This window comes from Manacus candei, unplaced genomic scaffold, assembly GCF_025592945.1.
Source record: "Manacus candei isolate 608988 ecotype Guabito, Panama unplaced genomic scaffold, ASM2559294v1 h1tg000008l, whole genome shotgun sequence".
Lineage (NCBI taxonomy): Eukaryota > Metazoa > Chordata > Aves > Passeriformes > Pipridae > Manacus > Manacus candei.
In genome coordinates, this window is record NW_026138056.1 from 29,437,263 (window position 1) to 29,465,216 (window position 27,954).

General features: G+C 41.1%; 1 protein-coding gene across 1 annotated transcript; it reads left to right on the forward strand.

Moving 5' to 3' along the window:
* The first annotated feature begins 610 nt into the window (after nucleotides 1-610).
* ZBTB10 (zinc finger and BTB domain containing 10) lies at nucleotides 611-27,954 on the forward strand. The gene is made up of 5 exons (XM_051770263.1): nucleotides 611-1,810; nucleotides 8,838-9,735; nucleotides 19,392-19,565; nucleotides 21,595-21,770; nucleotides 25,251-27,954. Exons 1-5 carry the CDS (start codon nucleotides 887-889, stop codon nucleotides 25,554-25,556), a joined length of 2,478 nt encoding a protein of 825 aa, XP_051626223.1. The 5' UTR covers nucleotides 611-886; the 3' UTR covers nucleotides 25,557-27,954.

Genomic DNA, 27,954 nt, shown 5'->3' on the forward strand with positions numbered 1-27,954 from the left:
CCTGACCAACTCTGACTCTCTGTAACGCACTGGGGTCACCCGGTGGGGTCGCCCCACGGCTCCTGCCCGCCGCCCTCCCACTGCTCCCTAGACCTGCCCAGCGGGATGCCTCCTCCCGCTCCCGCTCCCGCTCCCGCTCCCGCTCCCGCTCCCGCTCCCGCTCCCGCTCCCGCTCCCGCTCCCGCTCCCGCTCCCGCTCCCGCCGCGCCTCGCGCCTCCGCCCGCGGCGGGCCCCGCCCCGCCGGCACGTGCCGATAACGGTACCGCCGCTCCCGCCCCGCGGCCGCGGCCCCTCGGGACCCGCCGTGTCCCCCTTCCCTGTGTCACTCCTTCTGGCAGGCCGAGGCCCCTCGGTGCGGGGGAGCGAGGGAGGGAGCTGGGAGGAAGGAAAGGAGGGAGGGCAGGTGGGAGTGGAGGGGTCGCCCCCGTCCCCCCTCCCCTCCCACCCCTGGGCGGACGGGGCGGGGCGGGGCGGGCGGCGCGTGACGCGACGCGGCCGAGGCGCGCGCCCGCCCCCCGCCGGCCCCCCCCTCCTGCTCCTGCCCGCCCCCCGCTCGCGCCCCCCCTCCCCTCCCCTCCCCTGCGGCGGCGGCGGGCGGCGGCCGCGGTGCATTGTGGGCGCAGCCCGTTGTTCATTTGCCACCCGACCCGATCCGGGGCCTGTCGGGACGGAAGCGCCGCCGCCGAGCGATCGAGCGGGATCCATTGTGGGCAGCCCCGCGCCCGCCGCGATCCAGGCCGGACCCGGGGCAGTGGGGAGCGAGCGGCCGCGCTTCGCCTCTTTCGGCCGCCGCCCCCGCGCGGCAGCCGGGCGCCTCCTTCCCCCGCCCCGTTCCCGCGGCGGACGGAGCGCTCGGCCGGGCGGGGGGCGCGGGGCGCGCCCGCCATGTTCGCGGAGATAAACCGGCGGACGCTCGCGTTCCGCGGCGGCGGCCTCGTCACCCCCGCGGCGGCCCCCTCGGCGGCGGGGGCCGAGGCCTGGGAGCGGCAGGACCCCGAGGCGCTGAACGGGCGCGGGGCGGACGAGGAGGCGGAGCTGGAGGGGCTGGAGGCCGAGGAGCTGGAGGCCGCCGCCGCCGAGGAGAAGGAGCTGCTGCTGCCCCAGGACGCGGCGTCGCCCCCCGCCGCCGCCGGTCCCATGTTCGCCGAGAGAAACCGCCGGACTCTGGCCTTCCGCGGCGGCGGGGGGCTCCTGGGCGCCCACCCCGCCGCTAACAATGGCTGCGAGGCCGCGGCCTGGCCGCGGAAGCACTTCAATGGGCGGGGGGCGGACGAGGAGATGGAGCTGGAGGGCGCGGAGGGGCTGGAACCGGAGGGGCTGCTGGAGGGCAAGGAGCTCGTCCAGGACGGGGGCTCGCTGAGTGACAGCAGCGACGATGAGGAGGACGGCGAAGGGGGCAGCTTGGGCGACGGCAGCGGCGCCGAGGGCGGCAGCTGTAGCAGCAGCCGGCGGTCGGGGGGCGACGGCGGGGACGAGGCGGAGGGCAGTGGCGAGGGGGAGAGCATCAGGCACTTCCCGCTGGCCAGGCCCAAGTCCCTGCTGCAGAAGCTGCACATCTCCTTCCAGGGCTCCTGGCTCAAGGAGTTCCCGTGGCTCTACTACTGCCAAGAGACCGGCCTCATGTCCTGCGCCTGGTGTACTGCGGCTGCGGCCGCTGCCGCGCCCCCCGAGCTGATCATGGCCGGCGGGCCCCTGCCCGGGGGGCACGACGAGCTCTGCAAGGGCACCCGCAACTACAAGCGCACCCTGCTGCTGCGGCACCACCTCTCCGCTGAGCATCGCCTCAACGAGCCCGGCAGCGCCGAGCAGGTACGGCGCGGCATGGGGATAGCCATGGGCATGGGCAAGGGGGCGGCGGGGAGGGACGGGGCGGTCCCGGCTTCCCCTTTCGTATAGGTGGGGATTTTCCGTGCCCACGTGTGTGAACTTTTTTTGCGTGACTGCCCATGGTGGCGGTTGTTGCCCGGGGGGCTGGGCACACCGCAGTGGTCTCTGTCGCCGACTCCGGAGCGGGAGAGGAGCCCCCTCACTCTGGGATTTGGGGCGGCTGTCGCGCTGGATGCGGGCAGGCACGTGGCACGCAGGCACACAAACACAGCCCGAGCCGTGGCTGTTCGTGTCTGTGCCCGGTTCCCGTTATCCGTCTGGCGCTGGTGTGTGCCGCTTCCATTCGTTCATCTGTTTATCTCGTGAAGCTAAGCCGGCGATGTGGGAAAAAAAGTTGCGCAGGAATCCCAGTGTCACAGCACTGATTTAAATACGCTCGTTACAACTTCCTCCTGCGGTACGGGCGGAGGGAGGGCAGTGTCCGGCCAGCGACCGCCTGTGAAACTGGGACTCGCTAGCGTGAAATTGGAATTGCGATACCGCGCTTAGCGGTACGGCCGTGGTGCGCTAATCGGATAACTCCGTATACTCAAGTTCCTCGCATTTAAATCTTTTTTTGCCGATTGCGTTGCCTTGGATTGAGTTGCTGAGTAAGAAGTTTGCAGTCGCTTGGTGTGTGTTTGAGATAAACATGCGGTTTCCTGAAAGCCGTGTTACTATGCCAGAGCTCCTCTAACGCTTTAGGAGTAGTGAAACTCTTCTTCCCGTTCTGGCTGAACTTAAAATCATCGCGTTTCTTGGCTGCTCTCATGAATGAGGCAGAGCTTGCTCTAGAACATACGTGGATGAAAAGCCCCTAAAGAATACTCGTTCGGAATCCGCAGCGTTCTGCAGCCTTTTCTCTTAGGATGAAAGTTCGTTCGCTCGATCGCCTCTTAAACTTGCCTCGGGGCATTAGCTAGTGTGCTTCAGGTTAGGCCAGTCCTTGAATTGTTAGGCTGTTAGCCGGAATTAATCCCCCATCGCTCCGATTTTCCCCATTTAGAACTCAGTTTTAGTTACGACACTCACCTTGGTTGTATAGCTTTGTCTGGAGCCCGAAATGTAACGCGGTAATTATACTGAGTTTAGTGCTTGAGCGCTTTAAGGAGCTCAGGGTACCTTGGACAAGAGCTGTGATTCAAATGTTTGGGTAGGATATCGGGATGACTGATAAAATGTTAGGTGAACGTAGGTTTTCTTAGAGCTACTTGGAAAAGGTATGCAAGTTTTACGTGAAACGGCTGCGGGACTGCAAGAAGAACCTTATGGTGCACAAATACAGGTTATCAAAAATATTATTTTTGGATTTACAAATGCAACATTCACCTTCGTGATTAATACTGCCTTTTCAGTGAGTGTGTTTCTGAGGCAGCTACTGTTACTTTCACAGCAGTAGGTCGTCCAATCTGCGTTTGCTATTCACTCTGCAGTGTTTTAGCCAAACACACTTTCAGTAACTTGTTTCTAATTATGAAACTTTCATTCTTAGTTTCTTTTACCTCTTTGTATCTGAAAATGTTAATTTTTGCATAACGTTATCACAGCATATTCCTTACTGTCTTGTTGCCTAGTTCCTGACTTCGAGTTGTGAATGATTAACCATGTAGAGGTATGTTCTGTCACTGTGTAGCCTCCTGTGTTAGTAGATGCTGCTAATTCCTGCCGCCTTTGGAATTTTCTCACTCCATTTAAGGTGCATTTAAATAAAACCAATTCCAAGCATTTTTTCCTAGTTAATTTACTAGTTTGCTCTTTCTGTCCTCCTATCCCTAGTCTGCTGTAGAACTGTTAAATACCAGGAGAGTAGGAAGGAGGACAGAATATTGGCTTGTTATCACAGTAGCCTAAGAGTTAATATAAGTATGTATTTGAAGACTGTAAGTGTTTATTTGAAGACCTTTCATTGTCATGGGAAGCTTTGTAAAAATGAGCCTCTGCTTTTATACTGCTGATGATTTAAGAAAAAGTATTTGTAGTAGTTGTAATAATAAACTAAATGGTAGGATAGATGAGTCAGTGGTTCTTTTGCATTGTATTAAAGATAAGGTTTGGGTAAAGGTAGCTGTACAGAGATTGGTGTTTTCAAGTGGAAAACAGTCCTCTGTGCATCCCTCTGCAACTACATTTTGGAGGGAAGGAATTGCGTTTTTTCAGGAGTCAGTGTAGTTTTCTTTGTGGTGCACTTCCAGGTTACACTTGCTTTATCAAAAATCTGATTAAGAATCTCTGTTTTCTTTCCACTTCTATGTTTAATTTCTGTATCCTTTCATACTTTTAATGGCACTTGAATTTCTTTTGATACGTATGTTTAAATTAATACCAAAACAATAGCCCCTTTTTTTTCCTTAATGCCATGATAGCAGATCCTTGGAACAAAAGTAGGTAATTTGTACCCTGACTGTATTTCCAACATACATAATGCGGCAGCAAAGCCGTTTAGATTTAATGAAACTTTGGAGAGATCTTTCAGCCTTTGTGTTAGAGACAGCACACATGTATTCTGGACTTGACAAGCCTCAACTGCAGGGCATGTTTAGCAGCTGCTAATAAACATATGGCAAAGTGCCACTGTTCAAGTGCAGAAAGGAAATTGTAGGTGTTAAGGCAGTAAAGCAGTGGAAGTTTCTATAGGTCTGTTGGATATTACACTCGTGAAGAAATGAGTGATGATTTCAGTTTATTTTTGGGATACATTTAATTTGGAATGCCAAAATACATCACAAGTGGTTGCAGCTGCTGTAATTCAAGGGTATTGAGCTGTCAGCTGATACTTTTCTCTAAGACCAAATTCTTGGCTTTTTTTCTATTCCAATTTTTAAAATAATCTGTCTCCATATTAAAGCTTAAGGAAATCTATCATCAACTTGAATTACCTTTGTTTTTTAATAAATGGACTGTTGTATTGCAAAAATTTTAAGAAATGGATGCTTACTGGGAAACCACTGCAAAATATTTTAATTCTTTGATGAATTTAGGTCCATAAAATGCAGACTTATTGGCTGCTGGGGGTTCCTACTCTCAAACCAGCTTCTTAAAAACAATTCTCTGGACATCATTTGAAACTAAGCTTTGGAAATACTGCCAGAAAAGCTTTCTCCAGCCTAACAGGCATGTTGGTTTAAAGCAGAAGTCCTCCAAAAGGAGGAAGGCCTTTGATGTGTTATTTTTTCCATGTGAACTGTAATTGTTTGCTTTATGTGAGCAGTGATGAATGTAAGTCGTGCTTCAGATGTAAGAGTTACATTACAGTGTTCTAAGTTAACTTCTTAACTTACTCTTAGCAGAGCAAAATGTTGAGGAGGAAGTCAGAGTAAGTACTATTATTTACTGTATTTTCATGTAGTGTTCTTACCTCATCTTGAACTCCTCAATTTGATATTAATGGAACAATTTTAAATTGCTGAGTTTTCTGTGAGAGATGCTATGGCTTGTACAATGGCAGCGGGGCATCATTTTGAGATCCTTTTCCTCTGTAGCTGCATGTGGTTAAGGAGCTACTAATAGCTTATTTTCTTGGAATATCCATTTGTCAGGGCAAGAATTAATTTGGGGGCATAGGGAACCTGCTGTACAGTAAGATGTGGTAGTGGGGATGGGATTACAAAAATGTGGCATAATTACTTTTCATATACATACAACTGAGAAAGAATCTGTGGTTAGATTGGTTTGGGTATTTTTTTTCTTCTTCCTGCCCTTGCTGTTCTTTTCCGAGGGACAGAATATGCTGATGGAACAGGAGGAGAAAGAAAAACAGGTTTCTTATAGCAGTTTTTGATCATCTGTTTCTGCTCCTATTAGCTTTTAGGCAAGTTTAATTATTGAATTATACATATAAAATAGTAATACATCTTTGTGTGTATTCAGGAGATCTCAGCTATTCAAAACTGAGCATAATATTAGTTTCCTTGAGTCTCTGTTCTATTAGACTGCTTCTCAATCTCACCCACTGAAAGAACTTTTTGAGTTAGAATGCAGTAAATTCCATAAATTGAAATGAAATTGTGCTGATTCTTATCTTAAATTTCTTACTAGTTTTTATTAAAAGGATAAGGTGGTTTGACGTTGAGATAGGTGATGGGAATACATGGTCTGTATTCTGAAAATATAATTGACATCTGAGCAAATCCCATTACTTTGTGGTTCTCATCAGAAAAACAGAACAGAGGATGTACTGTGTCAATAACAGAAGTTTGCAAATATACTGTGTTCCTGTAATTATTTTCTGCACCTTGCTTCCTGTTGAACTGTATAGTATTTTTTCCTGTGCAAATGTTTAAAACACTCTAAGTGATATAATTTGGTTTTTTTTCATTTTCCTCATAGCAAATGTCAATTCTACTTGTCACACTTGGTGTACATATGTTTGGTAACTGTTTGGATGTCAGGACTCTATTTCATTTGAGTTGTGGCATTAGGGTTAGCTGCTTCCGTACCAGCAGTTAAACAGTTGTTTCTAATACTGCAGTTAGTTTTAAAAATGTTTCAGTAAACCTGTGAGACTGATCTCTTCCCCCAACACATACCCCTATAGCTTGGGCATCAGTTATGTAATATCTTTTTTTTTTTTTTTCCCTTCAACCTTCTGGTCTGCTCATAAGTTAAGATTTCAGTCTTGCGTTTCTGTATTGCATTTGTGATCTGCATCTTCTTTATCATGCTGGCTTATCCTTTTCTCAGGAAACAAAAAAAACCACATTGTAAAAATCAATTTTTTTTTTTTTTCACCCCAGCTTGACTGGGTATGTATACTTGCTCAGTTAAAATGTACTCTATCTCCATTCTTTAATCAGACGCTTGTCAAAATTGAAGAACTGCTGCAGATTGTTGTGAGGTGGTTTTTTTTGGTTTTGGGGTTTTTTTTGTGTGTGTGTGTGTGTGTGTGTTTTTTTTTTTTTTTTAATTTATGTGGTATTTAACGTGTTCTCAGAGAATGAAATTGGCAGCTATCATAGCATCTACCTAACACTTACTGTGTGAGGTGCAAGTCACTGATGATTGATGAGAGTGACAACACTTCAGGGTACCATAATTTTCATCTTAATCTGATCCAACGTCAGTGTAATTGGTGTTTTGAAACTATGCAGTGCTCCATTGCTGGATTGACAGGAAGCTAGTCCAGATCTGAAATCTGCTGAGAACTAAGAGTGACAGACTTGGCTGTCATATGTTTGAGGCATACTCTGTTTCAGAGCTCTGATCTGAAGGAGTGCTTGGGGTTTATCAGAAAAAAACTGAGCTGACGCTGCATAAGGAACGGTTGCTTGTTTTTACATAGAAGCCTAATTGCTTTTATTCCTACCTCTTCACTGAACTGTTTGTCTGAGAAGGGTAGAGATTCAGAAGCAACTTGAATGTGATAGCAAACTGAAATGATTTCTCAGGAGATGCTGAAATGGCAGTTTCTGTTTTGGTCATACTGGGCATTATTGACTGCTTATAGATGTAAACAGCATTTTAGATGTAGTTACAGCCTCAGTTGTCATTCCAGTGATCCATGCTGGGATTATGATTTGAGGTGATTTAATCTACTAATTCCTGTGTGGTAGAAAACTACTTTTTTAGTATATATACCTGGTTTCTGCTGTAGTCCCAAATTAAGGGTAGTGCTTTTCTGCACCATATATTTTAGCCCCGGTATAGATTATGGGGTCATGACAGTGTTAACATTTACCTTCTTAATGCTGATTTTGACCTATAATGTTGAGGCTGTTGAGCTTTAACAGTACCTCTAGCTCCCAAATCAGTGAGATGTTTTATTAAATGTGGGGAGAAAATAGTGTTGTAGCTTGCAAAATCTGATCTTCTTCTCTCATCCTAAACCATATTGGAGCCATCCACTTTTGAACTCTCCTTATTTGTTAGGGAAGAAGAGAAATATTGGAGATCCAGTATAAAATAGACTCTGCTGTAGTCTCTGCTCTTGATGGCAGCATATGTCAACCCATATAAGTATGGTCTCAAGTATGCCAGTCTGTGTTGTTTTCTGCTTTCCCCTAGCTGCTCTGAAGCATCATTTTCTAAATGCTCTAAAATCTGGTTCAGATCTCTTGATGCTTACCAGCCTCTCACTGTCTGAACTAATTTTTAAAATGACTTATTTCTGGATGATAATGTCAGCTTTTAGCAACATTTTGAAGCTGTGTTTGAGATCATGTCTTAAAAAGGCTGCATCTGTAAAATATGTACCAGTTAAAGGTGTTGCCACTGGAAAGTTTCAGTGAAGTTTGATTCAAGAAAGTCTTACTTAAGTAATTTAATTGAAGCTTAAGTATTTCTTTTGGTCGTCTGCAGTATTGTCTACTTGCCATCTGATACTGTTTCTGTTTAATCCTAAACCTGCCCCAGTTAGAAAGTAGAAGGTAAATGTTTAATTTGTAGAACTGTATAAGAAATGGATCTGCTATTATATCTACTCTGGCAACATGTTTTCTTTAAAACATTCAAGACAGTTTGGGAGATACAGCTCTAAGCCTTAGGTATTCTTATCTCAGCATGAGAAAACATTTAGTCAGTTATCAGGATTCTGCTTATTTGTTGAAGTGGAGATTTCTAGGGAAGAATAAGTGTTTGGATATGTAAGAATCATCTAGTTAAATCTTCAGAAAGAGAGGCTCCTGAGTCTTTTATATACGTGGGTTAAGAATAACAAGTACCTCACACTCAACTAAATCTTTCCTTACTTTTGGCTGAAATTTCACTTCCTTTGCCCTCAAGGAAAATCTGCTAGTTCATTTTGTTTCAGATTTGGGGGTGGAAGGTGCAGAACGAGATCATGACTCTTAGTTTTCAAAAATAGCTTGTTAATTACACATTCCTGTCTGCCTTTGTGACCAAGAACATAAATAACAAAAAATTGTTTGATTAAAATTATCTTCTTAAGATTATTTTCATATCCTTATTGTAGTGTTGGAGGATTAAGAAGAGCGTTCACCAAGCACTAATTATGTTTGTGGTCTTTTAATTGCAGGAGGCGGAGTTACCATCAGAACTGAACAATGAAGGATACTGTGATTTTAACAGTAGGCCAAACGAGAACTCTTACTGCTATCAGCTCCTGCAAGAGCTCAACGAGCAGAGGAAGAAAGGCATTCTTTGTGATGTTAATATTGTGGTGAGTGGGAGGGTCTTCAGAGCTCACAAGAACATCCTGGTTGCAGGCAGCCGCTTCTTTAAGACTCTGTATTGCTTTACAAACAAAGAAAGCCGGAACCAAACCACTGTTACCTATTTAGACGTTGTTGCTGTTCAAGGTTTTTCTGTCATCTTGGACTTCTTATATTCTGGTAACCTCGTGCTTACGAGCCAAAATGCCATTGAAGTGATGTCGGTGGCCAGCTACCTTCAGATGACGGAGGTTGTCCAGTCCTGCCGCAACTTCATTAAAGATGCCTTAAACATAAGTATAAAATCAGAAGCTCCAGAGACCGTTGTAGTGGATTACAACAGAAGATCTGTTAGTAGGGATGGTTTGTCTCCAAGGGATCAGAAAGTTGCCAGCTTCTGGGCAACACGAAACCTTACCAACTTGGCAAGTAGCATAAAAACTGAGAACGATCCCTACCCAATTGATGAGGGCCAAATGGAAAGCTACCAAATGAATGACTGCAGTTGGGTCCAGGACAGCTCACCTGAAATGGCTGAAAACGAATCTCAAGGTGAGGGAAAAGTTTTTGTGTGGAATGACATGGGTGCACAGGGACAATCAGTTCAAGAACCTGGAAAAGCAAGAAGGAAAAACCAAACTGCAAAGAGATTTATTTATAATATACCACCTAATACTGAAGAGAACTCGGAAGATTGCTCAGCGTTGCAACCGTCAGTCCCATATCCAGAGGAAGATCTGTCATTTATTAAAGAAGAAGCAGGTAAATGTTGCTTAATGTGATCGTGTTATTTGAAAACTAAAGTATCAAATGAAGTATTGAATGGAGTACCTGACAGTGTAACTCTTATAAAGGTATGTTGGATAGGATTAGTGAGGTCAGCACAGCAATCACGTTACTGAATCATTAATCTGATCCTCTGCCTTGGGGCACAGCAGTGATTTTCTGCTGGAGACAGTAATGGCAGCGCTGTGCAGGATGGAATGTGCTGTTTGCATTTGGTACTTGAATTGGGGATACTTATCAGCTGGTACAAACTAAAATTCTTACATTCACATTTAATCTGTGGTGACTATTAGGCACAAAACCAAGGAGTAATAACTGTTGGCTAATGAATATTAACTGGTTGCACAGAGAGCAGGGACCTTTATAATTTCCTTCCCTACGCTAGAAAAAGATTTTTCTAGTAATCTCCTTCACCTGAGCGTCACTCAGAAAGTGAAGTCAGCATTCTGCTGATTTTTATTATAGGGGTGTCTGGGAACCTGCAAGACAGAGTAATCCTGGCTACTATAATAGAAACACTTAAAGCAAGTTTGTGAAATGTTGGACAGAGATGCCACAATGACATATATTAGACGGGAATATATTTTTGTTAAATAATACTTTAAACAAATCCTGAGAGTGACTGAGTTAATAGGATTTTTTTCCTTAAGGATCTGTGATTAATGTAAATGGTAGAATAGGGTTAAATATCTGTTTGTTAAACAAATAAGGTCACACAAAGAATTATAAGCAGCAGACTGCTCACGGTGTAATTGGGATCTGGGGCAGTGTAATTACATCCAGGGCTTTGTTTTTTAAATTATTATTATGCTGTATGAATAGTTGAAGTATGTATTTGAAATACTGTCATTTACCTTTACTGTAATTTGCATCACTTTCTGATCAATTAGCAGTTTTGAAAACGTATTGCAGTTTAGGAGTCAGATTAAAGATAGATTTGAGACATAACTGGAATTAAATTCTTCAGATGTGTCTGTTTCTAAAGCAGGTTAAAATATATGCCTGCTTGAACCATGAAGGTGGTGTAGATGTCCTCTGTCTCCTCCAGGTGCTCTGCCCCTGTCTATGGGGCTGGAGGCCATAGAGAAGCAGGGGTGCCACAGTGGGCACGTGGTGACATATGACAGTCCCAGTCTGCACTGCTGTGCACTATGGATGTGTACCTCCAGTACAAGATACCTCCCTGTAGTTAGCAAGTAGTGTGACACAACAGAGCAGCTCCGGAGAAGCAGCTGTGCTGAGGAGCTAACATTGTTCTGCAAATGCTTCAGGGTGTTTGCCTGTCTCAAGCCTTCATCTCTCAACTCTGGGTAGATCTGCTTTAGCTATTCTTGGGAGCGTGCACCTGTAAAGTGAATTTCCTGATCTTCTCTTACTGTCTAAGCTTTCCTAGACTGTACAGGATTTTTCAGGCTGAAATCACAATAGAAGCTATGTTTCAAAAACATGCCAATTGCTAACAGACCTTAGATCCACAGCACAGGGTTAGATCTAGCCTTAAGTAAAGCACCTTTAGACTCAGATAGTGTGGATGTTGAGTCCTCAGCACCCACACAACAAATCTGCTTGTGCTAGGCTACACTACTCGATATAGTTGCAGTGGCATGAAAAAGGGTCTGGAGCAGGAACTGAGGACCTGTATATAAATTGCACAAACATCAAATTTCTGACACAATTTAGCATGTGATTTCTGTTTGATTTCTGTGGGGTGGTTATTCAACCTCTTTTACCAATGGAAATACAGAGAATATGTCTACTAAGTGATGTCACTAGCAACAGAAAGAAATACTTGGTTGCCTTCTGTGGAATTCGTATGTGTTCTGTGGAGCTTTCTTGAAGAAATAATGGAGGGCATGGGCAGTCAGTAGTGATTATACAAGTTTAGTTCTGTTTTATTTTTTGTGGATTTTTTTTTTTTGACAGAAGCACCAAGGTTTTCAGTAGCTTGTTATGCTAAAGAATTAAATTACGAAATACATCCATGTAGCATCTTGGTGAAGAGAACTGTATTGGAGACTAGGGACATAGTGAATGTGTGCTGTGGTGTCTGTCTAAAACCATTTCAAGTTCTGTGACTGAAGGGGGAAGTTTATTTTATTGAACTGTAAAATACCATCAACTAACAATTTCCTTGATATTTTCAGAGCATATGTGTTCCCAAGTACATAATTACATTTTCTGTCAGAACTCTTGGAAGCCCTATCTAATATTTTTGCAATTATGCCTTTTATGAAGTTCTTCTCTGCATGCACATTGTGTGAAGCAAGGAGTGACTGGAAGTAGGGCTTGGTATAATAGCTCACTTTCACCCATACTCTGTGCTTCAGCCACTGGTGTTCTTTCTCCTCTACTGCTGCCTCTTTCTCTTTGCTCTGCAAGCAGATTCCACCCTCAAACATTCTTCTTTGAACTGCTGCCTCTATGCCCAAGAAAAGGTGGAAGAGGGAGGAGTGGAGCGTTGGAGGAATGTCAAGAATGAGTTGTAGAGTAACTTGCAGGTTATACGATAACTTTTTAGTTTTGGATTAAATTTCTTGTGGAGATGAAAAGCTTACCAAAAATAATATAGGCACTGGGAGGTAAAAATGCAGAAGAAAATATCATCTGGAATTGATACAAGAAAATGCTGTGAGAAGAAAAATAAAGAATAGCAAATTCTTATGATGAGAGCTAAAAAGTGCACTGTCTCTTTGGTTGCTGAAAGGGAAAGAATGAGCTTGTACTGTTATGCTTTGTCATGTTCTGATGGAAATAACCAACACCAGCTGAGGCTGTGAGCTGTCAGTTACATGCAAAGTGAGTTCCTGTGTCCTTGATTATGGTTTTGGTTGGTCTGGTTCTTTTGTGAGGGGGGGAAAAATACTGTAGATATGGTGGAAACCTATTTAAGAACACTCCTCTCACTAAAAAAATTATCCCAAAAGCCACTTCCTTGATTTCTGTAGTAAATGGACTTCCCAGTTGGGTACAGCTAGATAAGTATTAAGTAATAAACAATAAAAGCTTTCTGAACTATCTGCTACCCCTCTTGTCCCAGTGATGCAAACATGTTAAACTGCTCCTTGCTGAATGTGAGTTTTCCTACAGGTATCTGTAAGGATATGTCAGCTTCTTCCTTCTACCCTGTGTTGCCAGTGAGTTTATATTTAACACTTTCTCTGTAAAAGTAGCACTTTGATGAACTTCAAAAAAGCTCCATAAAGTTGAAATAGATTTGAAATTGCATGTACCATCTTATATTTACTTATTTTTGCTTAAGCTTTCAAGACTTCTCCAGTTTTAGCTATATTAATTCAAGTAGCTGTTTAACTAAAATATTGAATGTTACTGCCTATGTCCATGTTTTCCCTTCTAGTTGGCAATCTGCTAAAAAAGTCTTTACTGTTTATAGCCATTGTGCGTCCTACAATTAACTGTTTACCATGGTAAAAGTAGCTGTGCAGTCAGTCAGCATCTCATAGTCAGTTTCCAGTTCATAAAAGCTCAGTGAATATAATTCATCATATTCTTAATGTTGGTTCTTAGGGTTTTTTTGGTCAATTTTCATCACTTCTTGGATATGTTTTTTGTCTAGGCCTGTTTTGGAGTATATGTGTCCTCTCCTCAGGCTTCAGAACAGCTGTGGAGTATTGCTCATGCTTTCCAGAGCTGATTGTGTTGATTTTTTAGGAGACTTATATGCAATATTGCAATAGCTTTATGAAACTACAACTGGATTATGTGTTACCTTGATTTTCAGGCCAGTTACTGCTGTGTCATGTATTGTGGTGGAGGCAAGGCAAAGGATAACAAGTGCAAGATGAATGCAGCCCTTTGGTGGAACAAGAGGATTTGTGAATGATTTTGTATGGGTTCTTAAGGAATTTAATTCAGCTTGCTGTAGAAGCAACTGCTTTTCAGAAGGATGCAAATAGCCAGCTAAACCTGCTTACAAAAAACATAGGGATGGTCACAGCTGTTGTTGTGATGCAAGGGAGGAGCATAACAACTTGATTAGGACTTTACACTATAGACAGGTAACTTTGAAGAAATCAAGATTGATGGACTTATCTGGAAATGCATGTATTTCTTATAGGGATAAACCTGACTTGATTGAGTTACAAAGGAAAAAAAATAACCTAAGAAAACTAAGTGCTTTTTCTGCTGCTTCTCCATGGTAGTATCACTCTCAGCCAGATTTTACTCAGATCTCCAGCTGATACCCTATTGAAAGATTTTAAGTTCCTCGATGGACCTTTAACCTCTTTTTTGCCCTGTTCCCTATGTAATCTGGTATTGAAGGCCTTGTAGGTTGTTAGAAGTCTTCTAAAGAGAGCACAACATCTGAGGGTCAGTCTCTTCCCCGTTCATTAAATTTACTTCTCCTAGGGATGATCCCAAAGACAAGCAGATTCCCACATTTTCATGGTATGGTCTGTTGTTGACCGTGCAACATGAAGCAATGTTTTGTGTCTCACTGCTGTGAATTTGTTTTTTTTTGTTTCGTGAATGGTTTGGGGAAGAAGGTTTTGTGGTGTCTACAGACCTTTTCTGCCTGAAAAGCTTTTTTTCTTTTTTGTCTCATGCAATGCATTCACTTCAAAAAAAATACCAATCTGAAGTGCTGATTTTTTTCACTTATAAAATAGTGATGATGCTGATGGCAGCAACTCCATAAGTTGAGATGGTACATAAGAGCAACTGACTCCCCCACACATGTGGATGAGGAAACTTTTTAATATCTTCTGTTTCAGTTGTGTAGCCTTTGTGGGAGAGAGATCAGCAAAACAGCTTTCCCTTTCTTGGGGAGGAGTTTTTCAGGGAATGTTTGGTAAGCAAGTTGAAAAGCAAGTGGATGATATGTTTGGCATCAGTTGGTGGTCATCTGGCAGATGATTAGTTGGTGCTAGATCTGACTCCAAAGTTAGGGCAATATACCATTTTTTTTTTGTGAATGAGAAATAAAAATGGAGAGGAGTTGGGAGCAATAGATAAAGTATTAGTAAGACTGCATTGGCAAAATGTCTTAAGTGTCTGAGGGAGCCTTCTGTTGCAAGAGGCAGCTGATCAATAATGTGCTTCCAGAATAATCCTTTTCAGAAGAAACGGGGTTAAAGATGTGAGAAATACTCTGGGAACAAAAGGGGAGTGCAAGATATTCTTTCCCCCACCTTCCTAGTATGTCAGTGTTGACAGTACTGTTTCTTCTGTCATGTTGCCTAACAAATCCAGCTCTCTAATAGCAATCCAGATTGTATCAGTAGATTACCACTGCTTTCTTTACAATCCTTGAAAGCTATGGGCTAATTGCTTATCCTGTCTAGTTTCTGTCTTTTTTTAATTGATCTAAATAAGCAGTCAGTGTCAGAAAAGCTGGTAGAAAAAATAGTAGTATTCTCTTTTCTCTTATTTTGGCACTATTTCTAGTGCTAATATGTATACAGAAAAGAGAAGTTCACTACAGACAACTGTATCTGATACGAAGTTTTGTATCTTCTCCCTGAGCTCACCCTATGTCCACATCCCTTTCTCTAATGAGACCAGTGACTTCTGTAATTGGTCTTCTTCCTTAATCATTCCCTACTCAGTAATGTCTCCCTTTTCTTCCCCCCCCAGATCAGCATATTTCTGATTACAGAAAAAGAGTGAAACTTGTCAAACTAAGGACATTTCTGACTTGGATATGTTGTCTTTTTCTGGTGATGCTCCCCTACTTCTTGCCTTCAAAACTGAAAATCGGCGTTTTTAACTCCTGGTTATCCTTTTTCCTGAGAACAAATGCAGTAGAACATACAATTAAGTGGTTGTGTAGGCTTTTACAGCGCTAACTTTTATCACACGATTTTATTTTGGACTGTCTGTCTTCTCAGATTTACATCCTGAAAATTTTAGAGCTGATATTTAATCAGCTTATTTGGATTGTGGTTTTTTTTTTATTATTTTTAGGTTTGTTGTTGATTTGCTTTTTTAAGATCGTGTTACTGATAGCCTCTTATCAGAATGGGTAAATGTTTGATATTTGGGTAAATGGTAATGATATTTGTATTATTAACTTATACCTCCTAGAAATCAACTAAACTCTAGAAAGGTATCCTTAGATCAGAGAGAGTCGTGGTCAGATGGCTTGGTCTGCAGATACAGAACACCATTTCTTCTAATTAGCTTTTTGCTTATTTTTTGTGTTGAAGATCTGCATTACTGCAGTCTATATTTTCCCCCTTTGCACCCCACCCCCAGTCTTCCAGTACAACTATATACATAGTTGCTTTCAGTCTCCTGTCAAGATAATTTGGGTTTAAGTTGACCAGAACAGGTCAGATGATGACTATCCACAGTTTTGCAAGCAGGTTTCAGAGGGCAGTAGCCCTCTGGGAGGAGGAACTGGAGATGTTAAGAGTCACAGGGGTCTGTAACACCTTAAAATTGACTCAGGTACAATTGGAAACTTACCTGACTGTCAGCTCTACATCCACCCGGGGAAGCTAGTAGAGGCCAAGTATTGCACTTCCAGCTTCCAGTCTCTGTGTAATTTCTGCCTTACCTGTATGGATCAGCAATTAGATGTTAGAGATGCCTTTTTCGTGGCTTTGTTTTGAACACACTATTTGTGTGCTTAATCTAGAAAGTAGGTTTTCTAGGTCAACGAATTATTCTAAGAATAAGCATTAGGTTTAATTATTATCTACTTAGTCCTGTACTATGCAGGGACTGAAGTGTGTGTAGCAACCTCTTATCTCTTGTGGTATCTGTGCTGGTGTTCTTTCACATTATAGAAGATTTTCTCTTCAAATTGGAAGTAGACAGATTTGGTAGCTACTATTTACATTAGACAACACCTCTTAAATCTGTTTGGCTCTGTGCTGAGTCTTTTATGCTAAGATCTAGACCTGTGCACTGATTTGAGCTCCTAATTTCCCTCAAACTTCAATACTAACCTTGTGCATAAATGGTCTGCTAATGTTAAAAGTACTTCTCCCACAAGAGGGGAAAAAGTCATTTGAAATATTTTCATCGCTGACTTTCACTGTTCAGCTAGAGCTGGATCAGTTCTATTACGGGGGAAAAACCTATAAAGAAAAAACCTAATATTTTAAACAGATTGTAAGGATTGTTTTATTTTTTTTTCCTCTGCTAGATCCTGAAGCCTGTTTTTATTTGCAGGCTTTTAGCCTTAAGACTAAGTCATCTTTGTTCTTTCCAGAACTGTATACATTGCTTCCTCACTAATCCTTTCTTGTGTATTACAGAAGGAAGTTTTGCTGCTCACCTAAAAGGAATGTGTAGTTGGCATGTCTATAGGGTATCTGTGTTCTATTCCTTGAGCTGTTGTGAGATGCCATTGCTGGAGTCCAAATTAGCATAAGGAGTTCTTGCCTCTTTTGGACATAACAGCTATTAGAGTCAGTAATTAAAAAAAAATTTCCTCACTGCTTTGTTTCTTAAAGGAAAGATTTATTTTCTTTTCCCCTTTCCACTTCTTTCTTTCTATACCAAAATAGCTAGGTGGAACAGCTAAAATACTGGTATTTCTTTTCCTTCATCCACTCAAGGTCTTGTTTTCTAAAGCTTGGATGGAATGCCTAGTTTGGCAGTTGTGATTCAGCTTTGCTTGTCATTTGCCATTGTCTAATGGATAGGATAGAATTATAAGCTTCCTACTTGTTAGGTGATATCCTTTTGAACTGTTGTCTTATGTTGGAGACAAAACGACTGCTGCCAGCTGTAACACTGCCTGAGCAGTAAATGAAACTACTGTATATGTCTAATGCTGTGAGGATTTGTAATCTGTACTTTTCTCCAGTAAAACTGTAAGCTGTGAGTGTTTGAGTGTGCAGCTTTTTACTGGCTGCATGAAATTCTAGTTTACCCTAAGGGAATTTCTTTTCCTGAAAAAATCCTTAGAATGAGCAGTGTAGGGATAAAGAAAAAAGTCTTTGGACTTGTAAAAGGTACAATTTCAGGCTTCAAAACAAAAATGCATCTATTTACTATTAAACCCTTCTCAAGACTTTTCACAATGGTGACATGGGAAATCCAGTGTGAGGACCCAAGCATCATCCAGACAGATAAAGGAAGTCTGCCAGTTACCACTGTAGTTTGTTTGTTTAACATGTTTGCCTGTGAGGAAGGTAATGGATTTATGAGTTCATGTCTTCCAGCAGACTCCTGTCTTGGGAACTGGGGGCAAGATTGATTTGCACTCTTGCCAGAAGGGTCTTTGTCCCACAAATACAAGTTTTGTCAAATGCCTAGTGCAGCTTCATTGTGTACTATTTATAGCTCTCTTCTTTGTGCTCTGCAGTAGTGATTCCATGTTCACTGATGTAATTCTTACTTGTTAAAAAAGTATAGAATTATCACAGAGTCACAGAATATGCTGAGTTGGAAGGGACCCAGAAGAATCATTGAATCCAACCCTTAGCCCTGTACAGGACCATCCCCAAGAGTCACACCATGTGCCTGAGAGTATCATCCACACTCTTCTTGAACTTTGGCAGGTTTGGTGCTGTGACCACTTCCCTGGGAAGCCTGTTCCAGTGCCCAACCACCCTCTGGGTGAAGAACCTCTTTCTGATATCCAACCTAAACCTCCCCTGACACAACTTCAGGCCATTCCCTCAGGTCCTGTCACTGGTTACCACAGAGAACAGATCAGTGCCTGCCCCTTGTCTTCCCCTCACGAGAAAGTTGTAACTGCAATGAGGTCTCCTCTCAATCTCCCCTTCTCCAGGCTGAATAGATCAAGTGACCTCAGATGCTCCTCATATGGCTTCCCCTCTAGGTCTTTGATCATGTGCATGGCACTCTTTTGGACACTCTCCAATAGCTTTATATGCTTATTATATTGTGATGCCCCAAACTGCACACAATATTCAAGGTGAGGCCAGTGCAGAGCAGAATGGGACAATCACCTCCCTTGATCAAGCAAGGATCTTTTTGAGACATTGATCACTTCCGAAGGGTTTTGTTCTTTTAAAGAGGAAAAGTGGATGCAAAGACAACATGAACTGCATGAAGATCTTGTCCAAAGCCCAAATATAAATATACAAACTAGTCTTTTAAACTGATATATTCCAAGTAATTATGGTCTGTTGAATTGATGTGGTTATGGAGTAGTGGAGATGATTATTCAGAAAAGGGTTTAGACACAGCTGTAGGATACTTTACATAAATAAAGGTATTTTAAGCACTTTATATATACCACAGAGTTATTTTAAGGCAATAAAAAAAAAAATCATACCTCCAGCAGAAAATGTTTACTTTTGTACCAACTAGACTGCCTGTGGCAGACCAGATGAAGTCACTGCCCAAAGCAGTTATAAAGAGAATCCAGTGGAAAGCCTTGTAGCCCTGTCATGATAATAGTGAAGGAATAAAAATCCTTACCATAAAAGTTCCTGTAGTATGAAAAAAGCTTTGAATTTTTCTCTGGATGAGGAGAAGTGGTGCTGTGGAGAATAGTTCAATGATCTCATTTCATTGAAATTAAGAATGCGGTTATTTCTTAGTTTCAGTATTGAATACTGTGAAAAAGTACTACTATTACTATTTCAAGGTTAGAAACTTCTTTGTCACAGTTAAACAAGACATATTTTGCTAAACAGCATGACTGATTAGAACCCGGGAAGCTAAAGTAAGACTGTCTTTAATAGCAACCTCAAGTGACTTCAAGTACGGTCTGCTGCCGGGTACCTCAAGTGACTTCAAGTACGGTCTGCTGCCGGGTACTTCCAGTGACTTCAAGTACGGACTGCTGCCGGGTACTTCTGGTGACTTCAAGTATGGACTGCTGCCAGAATCTTGGCCAAAAGAAGCTTGGGAAAATGGTAAGTATATCTGATGGAGAGAAGTTTCTTTTTTGCCTCTCATAGGGGTTCTTTGTCTTGTGTGTCACTGCTTGTAATATTTGATTAATTTGTTTGAAGGTTTATAAGATTATGTAAACACTTAATCTTCTTCCATATCATTTGCCTTTCTGGATAATGTAAATATGAGGATTTCCTCGGAGAGAGAAAAAGGAATTCAAATGTATGGAAGAGTAAGAAGAGAAAGTGATTTATGTCAGCTCTTTTATTGTGTCTGAATGTGAAGATACCTGAGGTCTTTAATGACCTGATAGCTTCCTCCCCTTTTCTAAGATAATTACAGATATATGGCATTTGAAATTGAACACTTGGATGATGGAGATAAGAAATTAAATATAATTTTAAAAGGAGATCTTGGCATATGTCTCGCTATCAAAATAAAAACTTCATTGCAATAAAGATTTTGAGTTCTGTGCAGCTGTAATTAAGCCTTCTTCTGTCAGTTCAAGCAAGCAATTATCTGTAATTATTTTTCTGTCTGAAAACCTCCCAAAAACACCACTGCATCTAAAACAATTGTTGCTAGATCCTTAAAATATATGAAGTCTTGGATAAAAGGAGGATCTTAAGGCTTGGGTAATAATAATGCTTACCTCTTCTCTGTAACTTTGAGCTATTACTGGGATGTGGTTTATGGTTTACTTTAAATTATTTGGGTTTTTACAGTGGAAGAAATTGGGTCATCAGAAGGTGAAATTTGCTAGCAGTCATGGGACTAGAACCTGGTCTTGGAGTCTTAAGCCCCATATATCTTACAGCCCTGATGTCTGCCTGTTATACCCCTGTTGATGTGCATAGGACTTACTTTTCTTCATATAAGCTATTATGTGACATTATATTGGCATGCAGCTTGCCTGAGTGCTCCAATATACCAAAGCAAACTTCTGAATGTTAGCAAAACTTAACTTCCATATTATGATGGATTTTGAAGCTCTGAGGAGGCAACTCTAGATGAGTTGGGGCCCATGCCTGTGGCCATGCCTGTGGCCCATGCACGTAACATGCAATTACTTGTGTTTTCTTTCTCCCAGCCTGAAAATGAGAAATTCTTGTTCATAATCATGTAGCCTGAGTCAGTGCTTTTTGGGTGCTTCTAGATGGTTATGATTATGTTCATAAATTATCTCACCTGTAGTATGTTTTGAGCCAATATCATATGCTCAAAATCATCCTTATATTCCTATGTGGCCTTCTCCACATCATAGCATCCTGTGTTCTTCTCTTTCACACAGTAATAGGCAGCTGTAGCAAACCTGTTTTGCACATATCCTTTGAGCAAACTGTGTTACCTGTGGTGCAAGGATATGTAAAGAGCTCCCCTCCATCATAAGGAAGAAGTGAGATATTGCTACTTGCGGAAGTTTCTTTTCTGCTCTCAATTTTTTTCCTACTGTTAGACCAAAGTAGAAAATAGATAAGATCTGAACCAATAACTTTCCTTTTCAGCTATTTCAGAATTATGCTACCTCTTATTGTCCTACTCCTTTTGTCAATATTCATTCTTGCTTAGTTACACCTTTTTTTATTGATTTGTCAAGTCAGATCTTGGCAGACAGTTACTGCACGTAATTCTAAATAGAATATTGGGAGAGAAGATTGTAACTGTCTAAATGCTGCAAAGTTAGAGGGTTTCTAATCCAGAAGAAAATGTTTTCTGATATAGATGACCTCTAGAAAAGTGGAATACCGCTAAGTTGTAGTTAATTTATTAATGAAATAAGATGATTTTTCAGAGAATTGATTAGTACTTCTGTAGTAAAAATACTTTGGTTACAAGTAGGTGTTTTTCTAGCAGGATCATACAGGCAGAACTTACCATCATTTGTGATTTCTGCAGACAGGCATTGTCCTGATTTGGCTGATGAAAAGTCATGTGGGTGCTTTATTGTTTTGGCACCTGTTTATTTTTTGTGCAACAGGCAGAACATACTGAAATATTTTTTTGTGTGTGTTTCATTATCTTTTCTCCTGATGGCTTATTATCTTGTAGGCGATTCCTCTGCTTTAATCATGAACAAGTTGAAGTGTCCACACTGTAATTATGTAGCCAAATACAGAAGAACACTAAAGAGACACTTGCTCATTCACACAGGCGTGAGATCTTTCAGTTGTGACATCTGTGGGAAACTGTTTACACGAAGAGAGCATGTAAAGAGACATTCCTTGGTAGGTAATTGCAAGTGTATGTGTGTCGAGTGGGTTTTTGGGGTTTTTTGCATGTTTTGGTAGTTGGAAGAAACGCTATTCTCTGATTTGTCATAATGTAAATTGTTTTATCATAATCTAAAATGAATGAAGATAAACATCTCTTTGTGATAACTATACATCTTGTGCTCTTAATGGAAAATGCAGTGTCAATTAAGAGAGTCACTGGAATTCTAGTAACTTCAAGATTATTTTGAAAGTGACATGATATAAATGCAGTATATGTAAGTATTCTGTAGATAACAAAAGGCAGTTTTGGTTTAGTGTTACTCAGTAGAATAGCACATCTTGTTCTATAATGCTGCATCACCATCTTCTGTGACGGCACCCTGTTAATTCAGTAACTGCACAATATCTTGAAGTGGTTCTGAAATGTTTATTTCCCAACTAGACAATGCTATAGTGTAGTATCTACTTTAAGATTTAGCAAAGAACAAAAAATATCTGATGCAGAAAGTAAACATCTGTCTGACAGACTACCAATGCCATAATCAGCAGTTCAGCTTGCCCTGTCCTGTGCATGTTGCATAACTCAGGATTTGACTTGAGTACTTGTTTATTTGAGGAGCCAGAGAAAGTGTTATCTGTCTTGGGTATTTTGCAGGTACTTTGTATCTAGTCTGTAAGAAATTGCCTTCATTATGATATTTACTGTACAAAATCCAAGGGGTATTTTAGGGGAGTAATAAGAACAAGATTGTATTGGTGGTGAAAAAGTAATAACATTTCTCCAAGCTGTGATTTTTTTTTTTTTTAAATCTCATTTTGCAACATGCTTTGTAGATAGACAAAAGAGGTTAGTACATGGAGTGGGGTAAAGTGTATTTCTCCAGAATGCTGTACCTGAGTTGGGGCAACACCCCATATCAGTAGAGGCTGGGGGATGAACAGATTGAGAGCAGCCCTGCTGACAGGGACTTAAGGGTGCTGGTGGATGAGAGGTTGGACATGAGTTGGCAATGTGAACTTGCAGCACAGAAAGCCAAGTGTATCCTGGGCTATATCAAAAGCAGCGTGGCCAACAGGTCAAAGGAGGTGATTCTGCCCCTCCACTCTGCTCTTTGGAGACCCCACCTGGAGTGCTGCATCCAGCTCTTGGGTCCCCAGCACAGGAAAGACATCAACCTGTTGGATTGGGTCCAGAAGAGGGTCATGAAAATGATTGGAAGGATGGAGCACCTCTCCTTGGAGGAAGGGTCCTTGGGTTTTTTCAGCCTGGAGAAGAGAAGGCTTTGGGGAGACCTAATTGCAGCCTTCCAGTACTTGAAAGGAACCTAAAAGAAAAACAGAGAGAGGCTTTTTGCAAGGGCATGTAGTGATGGAACAAGGAGGAATATATTCAAACTGAAGGGGGATAGGTTTAGATTAGATGTTAGGAAGAAATTCTTTACTGTGAGGATGGCGAGGCACTGGAACAGGTTGGCCAGAGAAGTTGTGGATGCCCCATCCCTGGCAGTGTTCAAGGTCAGGTTAGATGGGGCTTTGAGCAACCTGGTCTAGTGGAAGGTGTCCCTGCCTATGGCAGGGCATTGAAACTGGATGATCTTTAAGGTCCCTTCCAACCCAAATCATTCTATGGTTCTGTGACTTCGGTAACTTTCCTCAGTCCTTTTAGAATCAATGGACCGTTTTGCTCTCCTCGCAAAGGTGTTCTGTAAGTCTCCATAGCCTCCCTGTAGTTGGCTTTTTGTTCCTCGGTGAGTAGAAAAAGTGGAAAGCTTCTATGCTTTCATGTGGATGCAGAAAAGAGCTTTTGATCTAAGTCTTCCAAACTTTCCTTTCTAGCTTCTGTTATAATGAAATTGAGTTTGTTAGCCAGTAATGTTATTTAAAGTAAGTAATAACGTGAGTCATATCAGGATATAATTCTAGAAGATGTTTATAAGACCCCTGTAGTAATTTTTTAGTGTTTCTTGAACTGCTCTACAGGTAGTGAAGACATATGTTAATAGCTCCTGTGTAAATTTTAGAACCAGCATCTTGTGTTCTGCTGGACTTTGCTAATCTTAGATACACTTCTTTCCACCCTGCCACTGCTGCCTTTCTTCGCCTCCCGCACCATCTAGTGAAGGCTTAGATGCCTAAAGGGCCAGGAGTACCTGTGATGTTACTGAGTCTGGAGATGTTTGTGTATTTGTTGGATCAAAACACATTAATCATCATACGTTCACACACACTTACAAACAGTGCCTGTAAGTGACTGCAGTGAGGGAGGTGGTGATGGTGCAGGGCAGCTCCATGGGGTGGCAGAGGAGTCTGAGGCATTATCACCTCCTTGATTGCCATATGCAGCAGCTGCTCCTTCCTTTGCAGCTCACTGGAGAAGACAGCAACACTGGGAGATGGTCAGTTTACCAGGAAGAGCAGAGTGGGACTTAAGGTTTCTGTCCTACAGTATCTGACCAGATGTTTTTTTCCCTTCAGGAAAGGAGTTGAAGTCAGACCGTGAAAATAGCTATAGAATGAGCTCAGCCTAGTTCTGTGCTTTAACTGAAGTGTCCTTTCCCCATTGAAGACTGAATACTTTTTCTTTGTTTGTTTTTTTCCCCCCTCCTTTCCCCTTTCCATTCAACAAATCTCAAACATTCTGCTTTATGTAAGTCTAGAGGCTGAGGAAAACACATGTATCAGCTCTACAGATTATATAGCAGGACTGAAGTAACTATTTGTATCTTGACCTGATTTTTTTCCCCTCATCTGGATGGTAATTTCTGTTTTATCTAAAATGGCAATTTTTCAGTGGGACTTCAAATGAGATATTTAAGGAGCAGATACAAGAAGGAACTCTTCAACTTAAATTTTTAGTAGATAGTAACTAATATACATGGCTACTGAATTCAGTTACATGTACAAGTAACATACTTCCAAACTGAAAATTAAAATTTAGTCAAATTAGTCAACAACAGCCTTTTAACTTTACACACAGGCTCACATACAGACAAAAAACTCACTAAAGGGACCTGGAAAGTTGGTATTTGTTTTGGTTGCATTGGGATAAAGATGTCGTGGAAGAAGGATTTTGCTCTTTGAATTCACACAGAATTTAATAACTCTTGCTCATTCTAAATTTTTCTAGAACTTAAAATTGTAAAGGCAGTTTTCTAAATGAGATATTATCGTGTGTGCAGTGTAAGCGCTGTTCTCATTGCCTTTGAGTCTTGCTCTGTAGGGTGAGTAGTTGTGGACTGAACACTCACCTGTATACAGAACAGGCAGGTGTTCAGTTTGGTTGTGGGAAATAGCTCATGCATGTTGAGGAATACATAAACAGATCTCTAGTAGTCCTTCTCTTACTCTGAACAGTGTGAGTATCTCTTGGAAATGTTCAAAAAGAATTTTTGTATTAGTAATTACTCTTCTTGTTATCAGTAGTTTTCTACTACTGTATGCAAATGTAACTTGCTATGTGTATTTTCACCTGTTAAAATTTCTCTTCCACAGGTGCATAAAAAGGATAAAAAGTATAAGTGTATGGTGTGTAAGAAGATTTTCATGCTAGCAGCCAGTGTTGGAATAAGACATGGATCACGACGTTATGGAGTTTGTGTAGACTGTGCAGATAAATCTCAACCTGGAGGGCAAGAAGGAGCAGACCAGGTGCAGGACACAGATTTCCCTAGGGATGAAGAATATGAGGAAAATGAAGTGGGAGAAGGTGATGAGGAGCTTGGTGATGATGTAGAAGAACAGAATGACCAGTCCCGATGGGATGAAGCTGGGGAAGTTTGTATGCCTTTAGATGACTGACAGAGCATATGACTTCAGGGTGCTGCAAATGGACACTGTATGGATTGACTATTTGACTATATGAATTTTGGGACTGAAGGCTTGCGAAATATGGTACAGGCTGGATGGTAGTTACATTGCTGTGAAAAATGTAGGGTCAAAGCCTTATAGCAAAAAAAGGATTATTAATTTTTTTATGATATTTGCACAGGACTGTACAGCATACAACCATTTGGTTGAATTATACAGAGTCCTCACATCTACAGTCAGTTATCAAAAGAAAAATGTATTTTTTATTATTTATAGGCTATAGCTACTTGGGTCCTATTCAGACATAGTAGTAACTGTAATTATGTTACACATTCATGTATCTGTTAACATGAATGAGGAAAATTACAACTTTGTATGGAAATACAAAGACAGCTTTCCCAAATCCACTTCTACTATGGTCAGTGAGTCAGCGAAGGTAATTTGGGGTAGTGGCTCATTTTCCACAAGCATGTCTTTGCCATACAAATTTTATCCCTTCCATAACCTGAGAGGTGAAAGCCAATCATTTAAATATGCGTCACAGATATTGCCAAAACTATACTGAAATTTGGTTTGAAAACTTTTGGCTCTGTGCTGGCAGGTGGTATGGGTGAAAAGCACTGGAGAAGTTGTTAATGGCATTAATTTAGCATCTGTTTTTAAAGAAGGTTGTTGATTCATCAGTTTCAAAATGATAATGCAGAAGAAATGACCAATAATGAAAATAATAGACTGGTCAGAGGATGGGTAATTCTTGTGCCACTTGTAGTCAAAAGAAACAGTCATGCTAAAAGGTATCTGATGTAATAATGTTTCTTCCCACTAAGGTGCCCCTTCTCAAACTTTTTGATTCCCCTGGTGTATACCTCAGTCCCACAAAATAAAAATACAAGGAATGGAGAAAGTGTCATATTAAACAACTCTTTGGTCAATAATTTCTCACTTGTCCGCTTTTTGGCTAGTTTGTGATGTGAATTGAACACTAGGCTATTTTGCCCATCGTTCATCATTAAAATGAACACAAACTATTTTTTATTCTTTTGTACTTAATGGGTTGTTGCTAGTATTTAATATAAACCAATTACATTTAATTTGCTCATTTACTGGAATTATTTCTTTTAAGAAAAGCAAAAAGTCCAAAGCAAAATAATACTCTTTGAGTTGTCCACTTTTCAGGAGGATATGCTCCCTATGCTCTTTGCTTCAGATTTTCTAGGAGGCATTGAAACTTGAATTTTTGTAGCCATGTAGACTTTTTTTCCCCTAAGCTTGTAATATTGTACCAATGATTTCAGGCCCCTTTTATAGGGAGGGGACGGCATTACACCTTCACCTTAAACTCCTCTGTGTTGTCTAGCCTAAGGCAAACAAATTCAGGCAATCATTGGAACAATACATCTGGTGTACTATTATGTCACAATGAGTAAATATGCAGAGCATTTATCATGACACATAGCTAGGCCAGTGTGACAGTACTGTATAAAAACCAATTGAGGGTCACCATATTTTTCAACTTTGTTTATTTTAAAATGAGTATATTTTTTTCCTATTTTATATCAGGTAACTAAATTATGGTAGTTGTGTGGATAACTTTGAATTATGCTTTGACAGACAAAATCTTACTGGTGCTCCATCTGATCAAAGTCGGTATGTATTTAAAGAGACAAGCTTTACTGTTGTCCATAGAACAGTAACATAATGTTAAGACATTGTTTTTGCTGATTGAAGCTAAGTTTGAACTACAGTTATATGGGAATTAAAATGCTTTTTTTTATCATCCACTTGTTTCATTGGTAGCTTCCACATCATTGTAAACCTGACGTGATTAGTTTTTTTGGGGAGGGTGGGAAGGGTGGGGTGCCTTTTTTACACTGAAGAATACATTTTATTCTCATTGTTCTAGACTGAAATGAGTAATGTGTAATCCTGGTGGGGTCCAAAGTAGAAATTAGTTGGGCAAAAATGATATGAATTAAAAAGTATTTTAAACGTTAAAGTAATGTTCTGCTTTGTGAATATGTAAGTATAGCATAAAGATTTTTCCATCCCGTTTATCCCTTTTAAAACCATAGTTTACAATTGGTAGATCTGTCTATATATAAGTATATATATATATCTGAAATTCACCTAAATCTGCTTTATTAGGATACTGCTCACTTAATACTTAGAAACTGGACCTGGCTCTACATTCTTAATGTATTTTCCTTTTTTTTTTTTTTGTTTTGTTTTGTTTTTGTTTTGTTGAGTTTTTTCCTCAAGTATGAACTTATTCTCTTGGAATTGAATCTTCTTTTACTACTTAAATCATTTATGTATATCTGGTAAATTATGACCAAATTTGTTGTTAGACTGCATACAGTAAATTGAAATATACACTTGGTACACTACA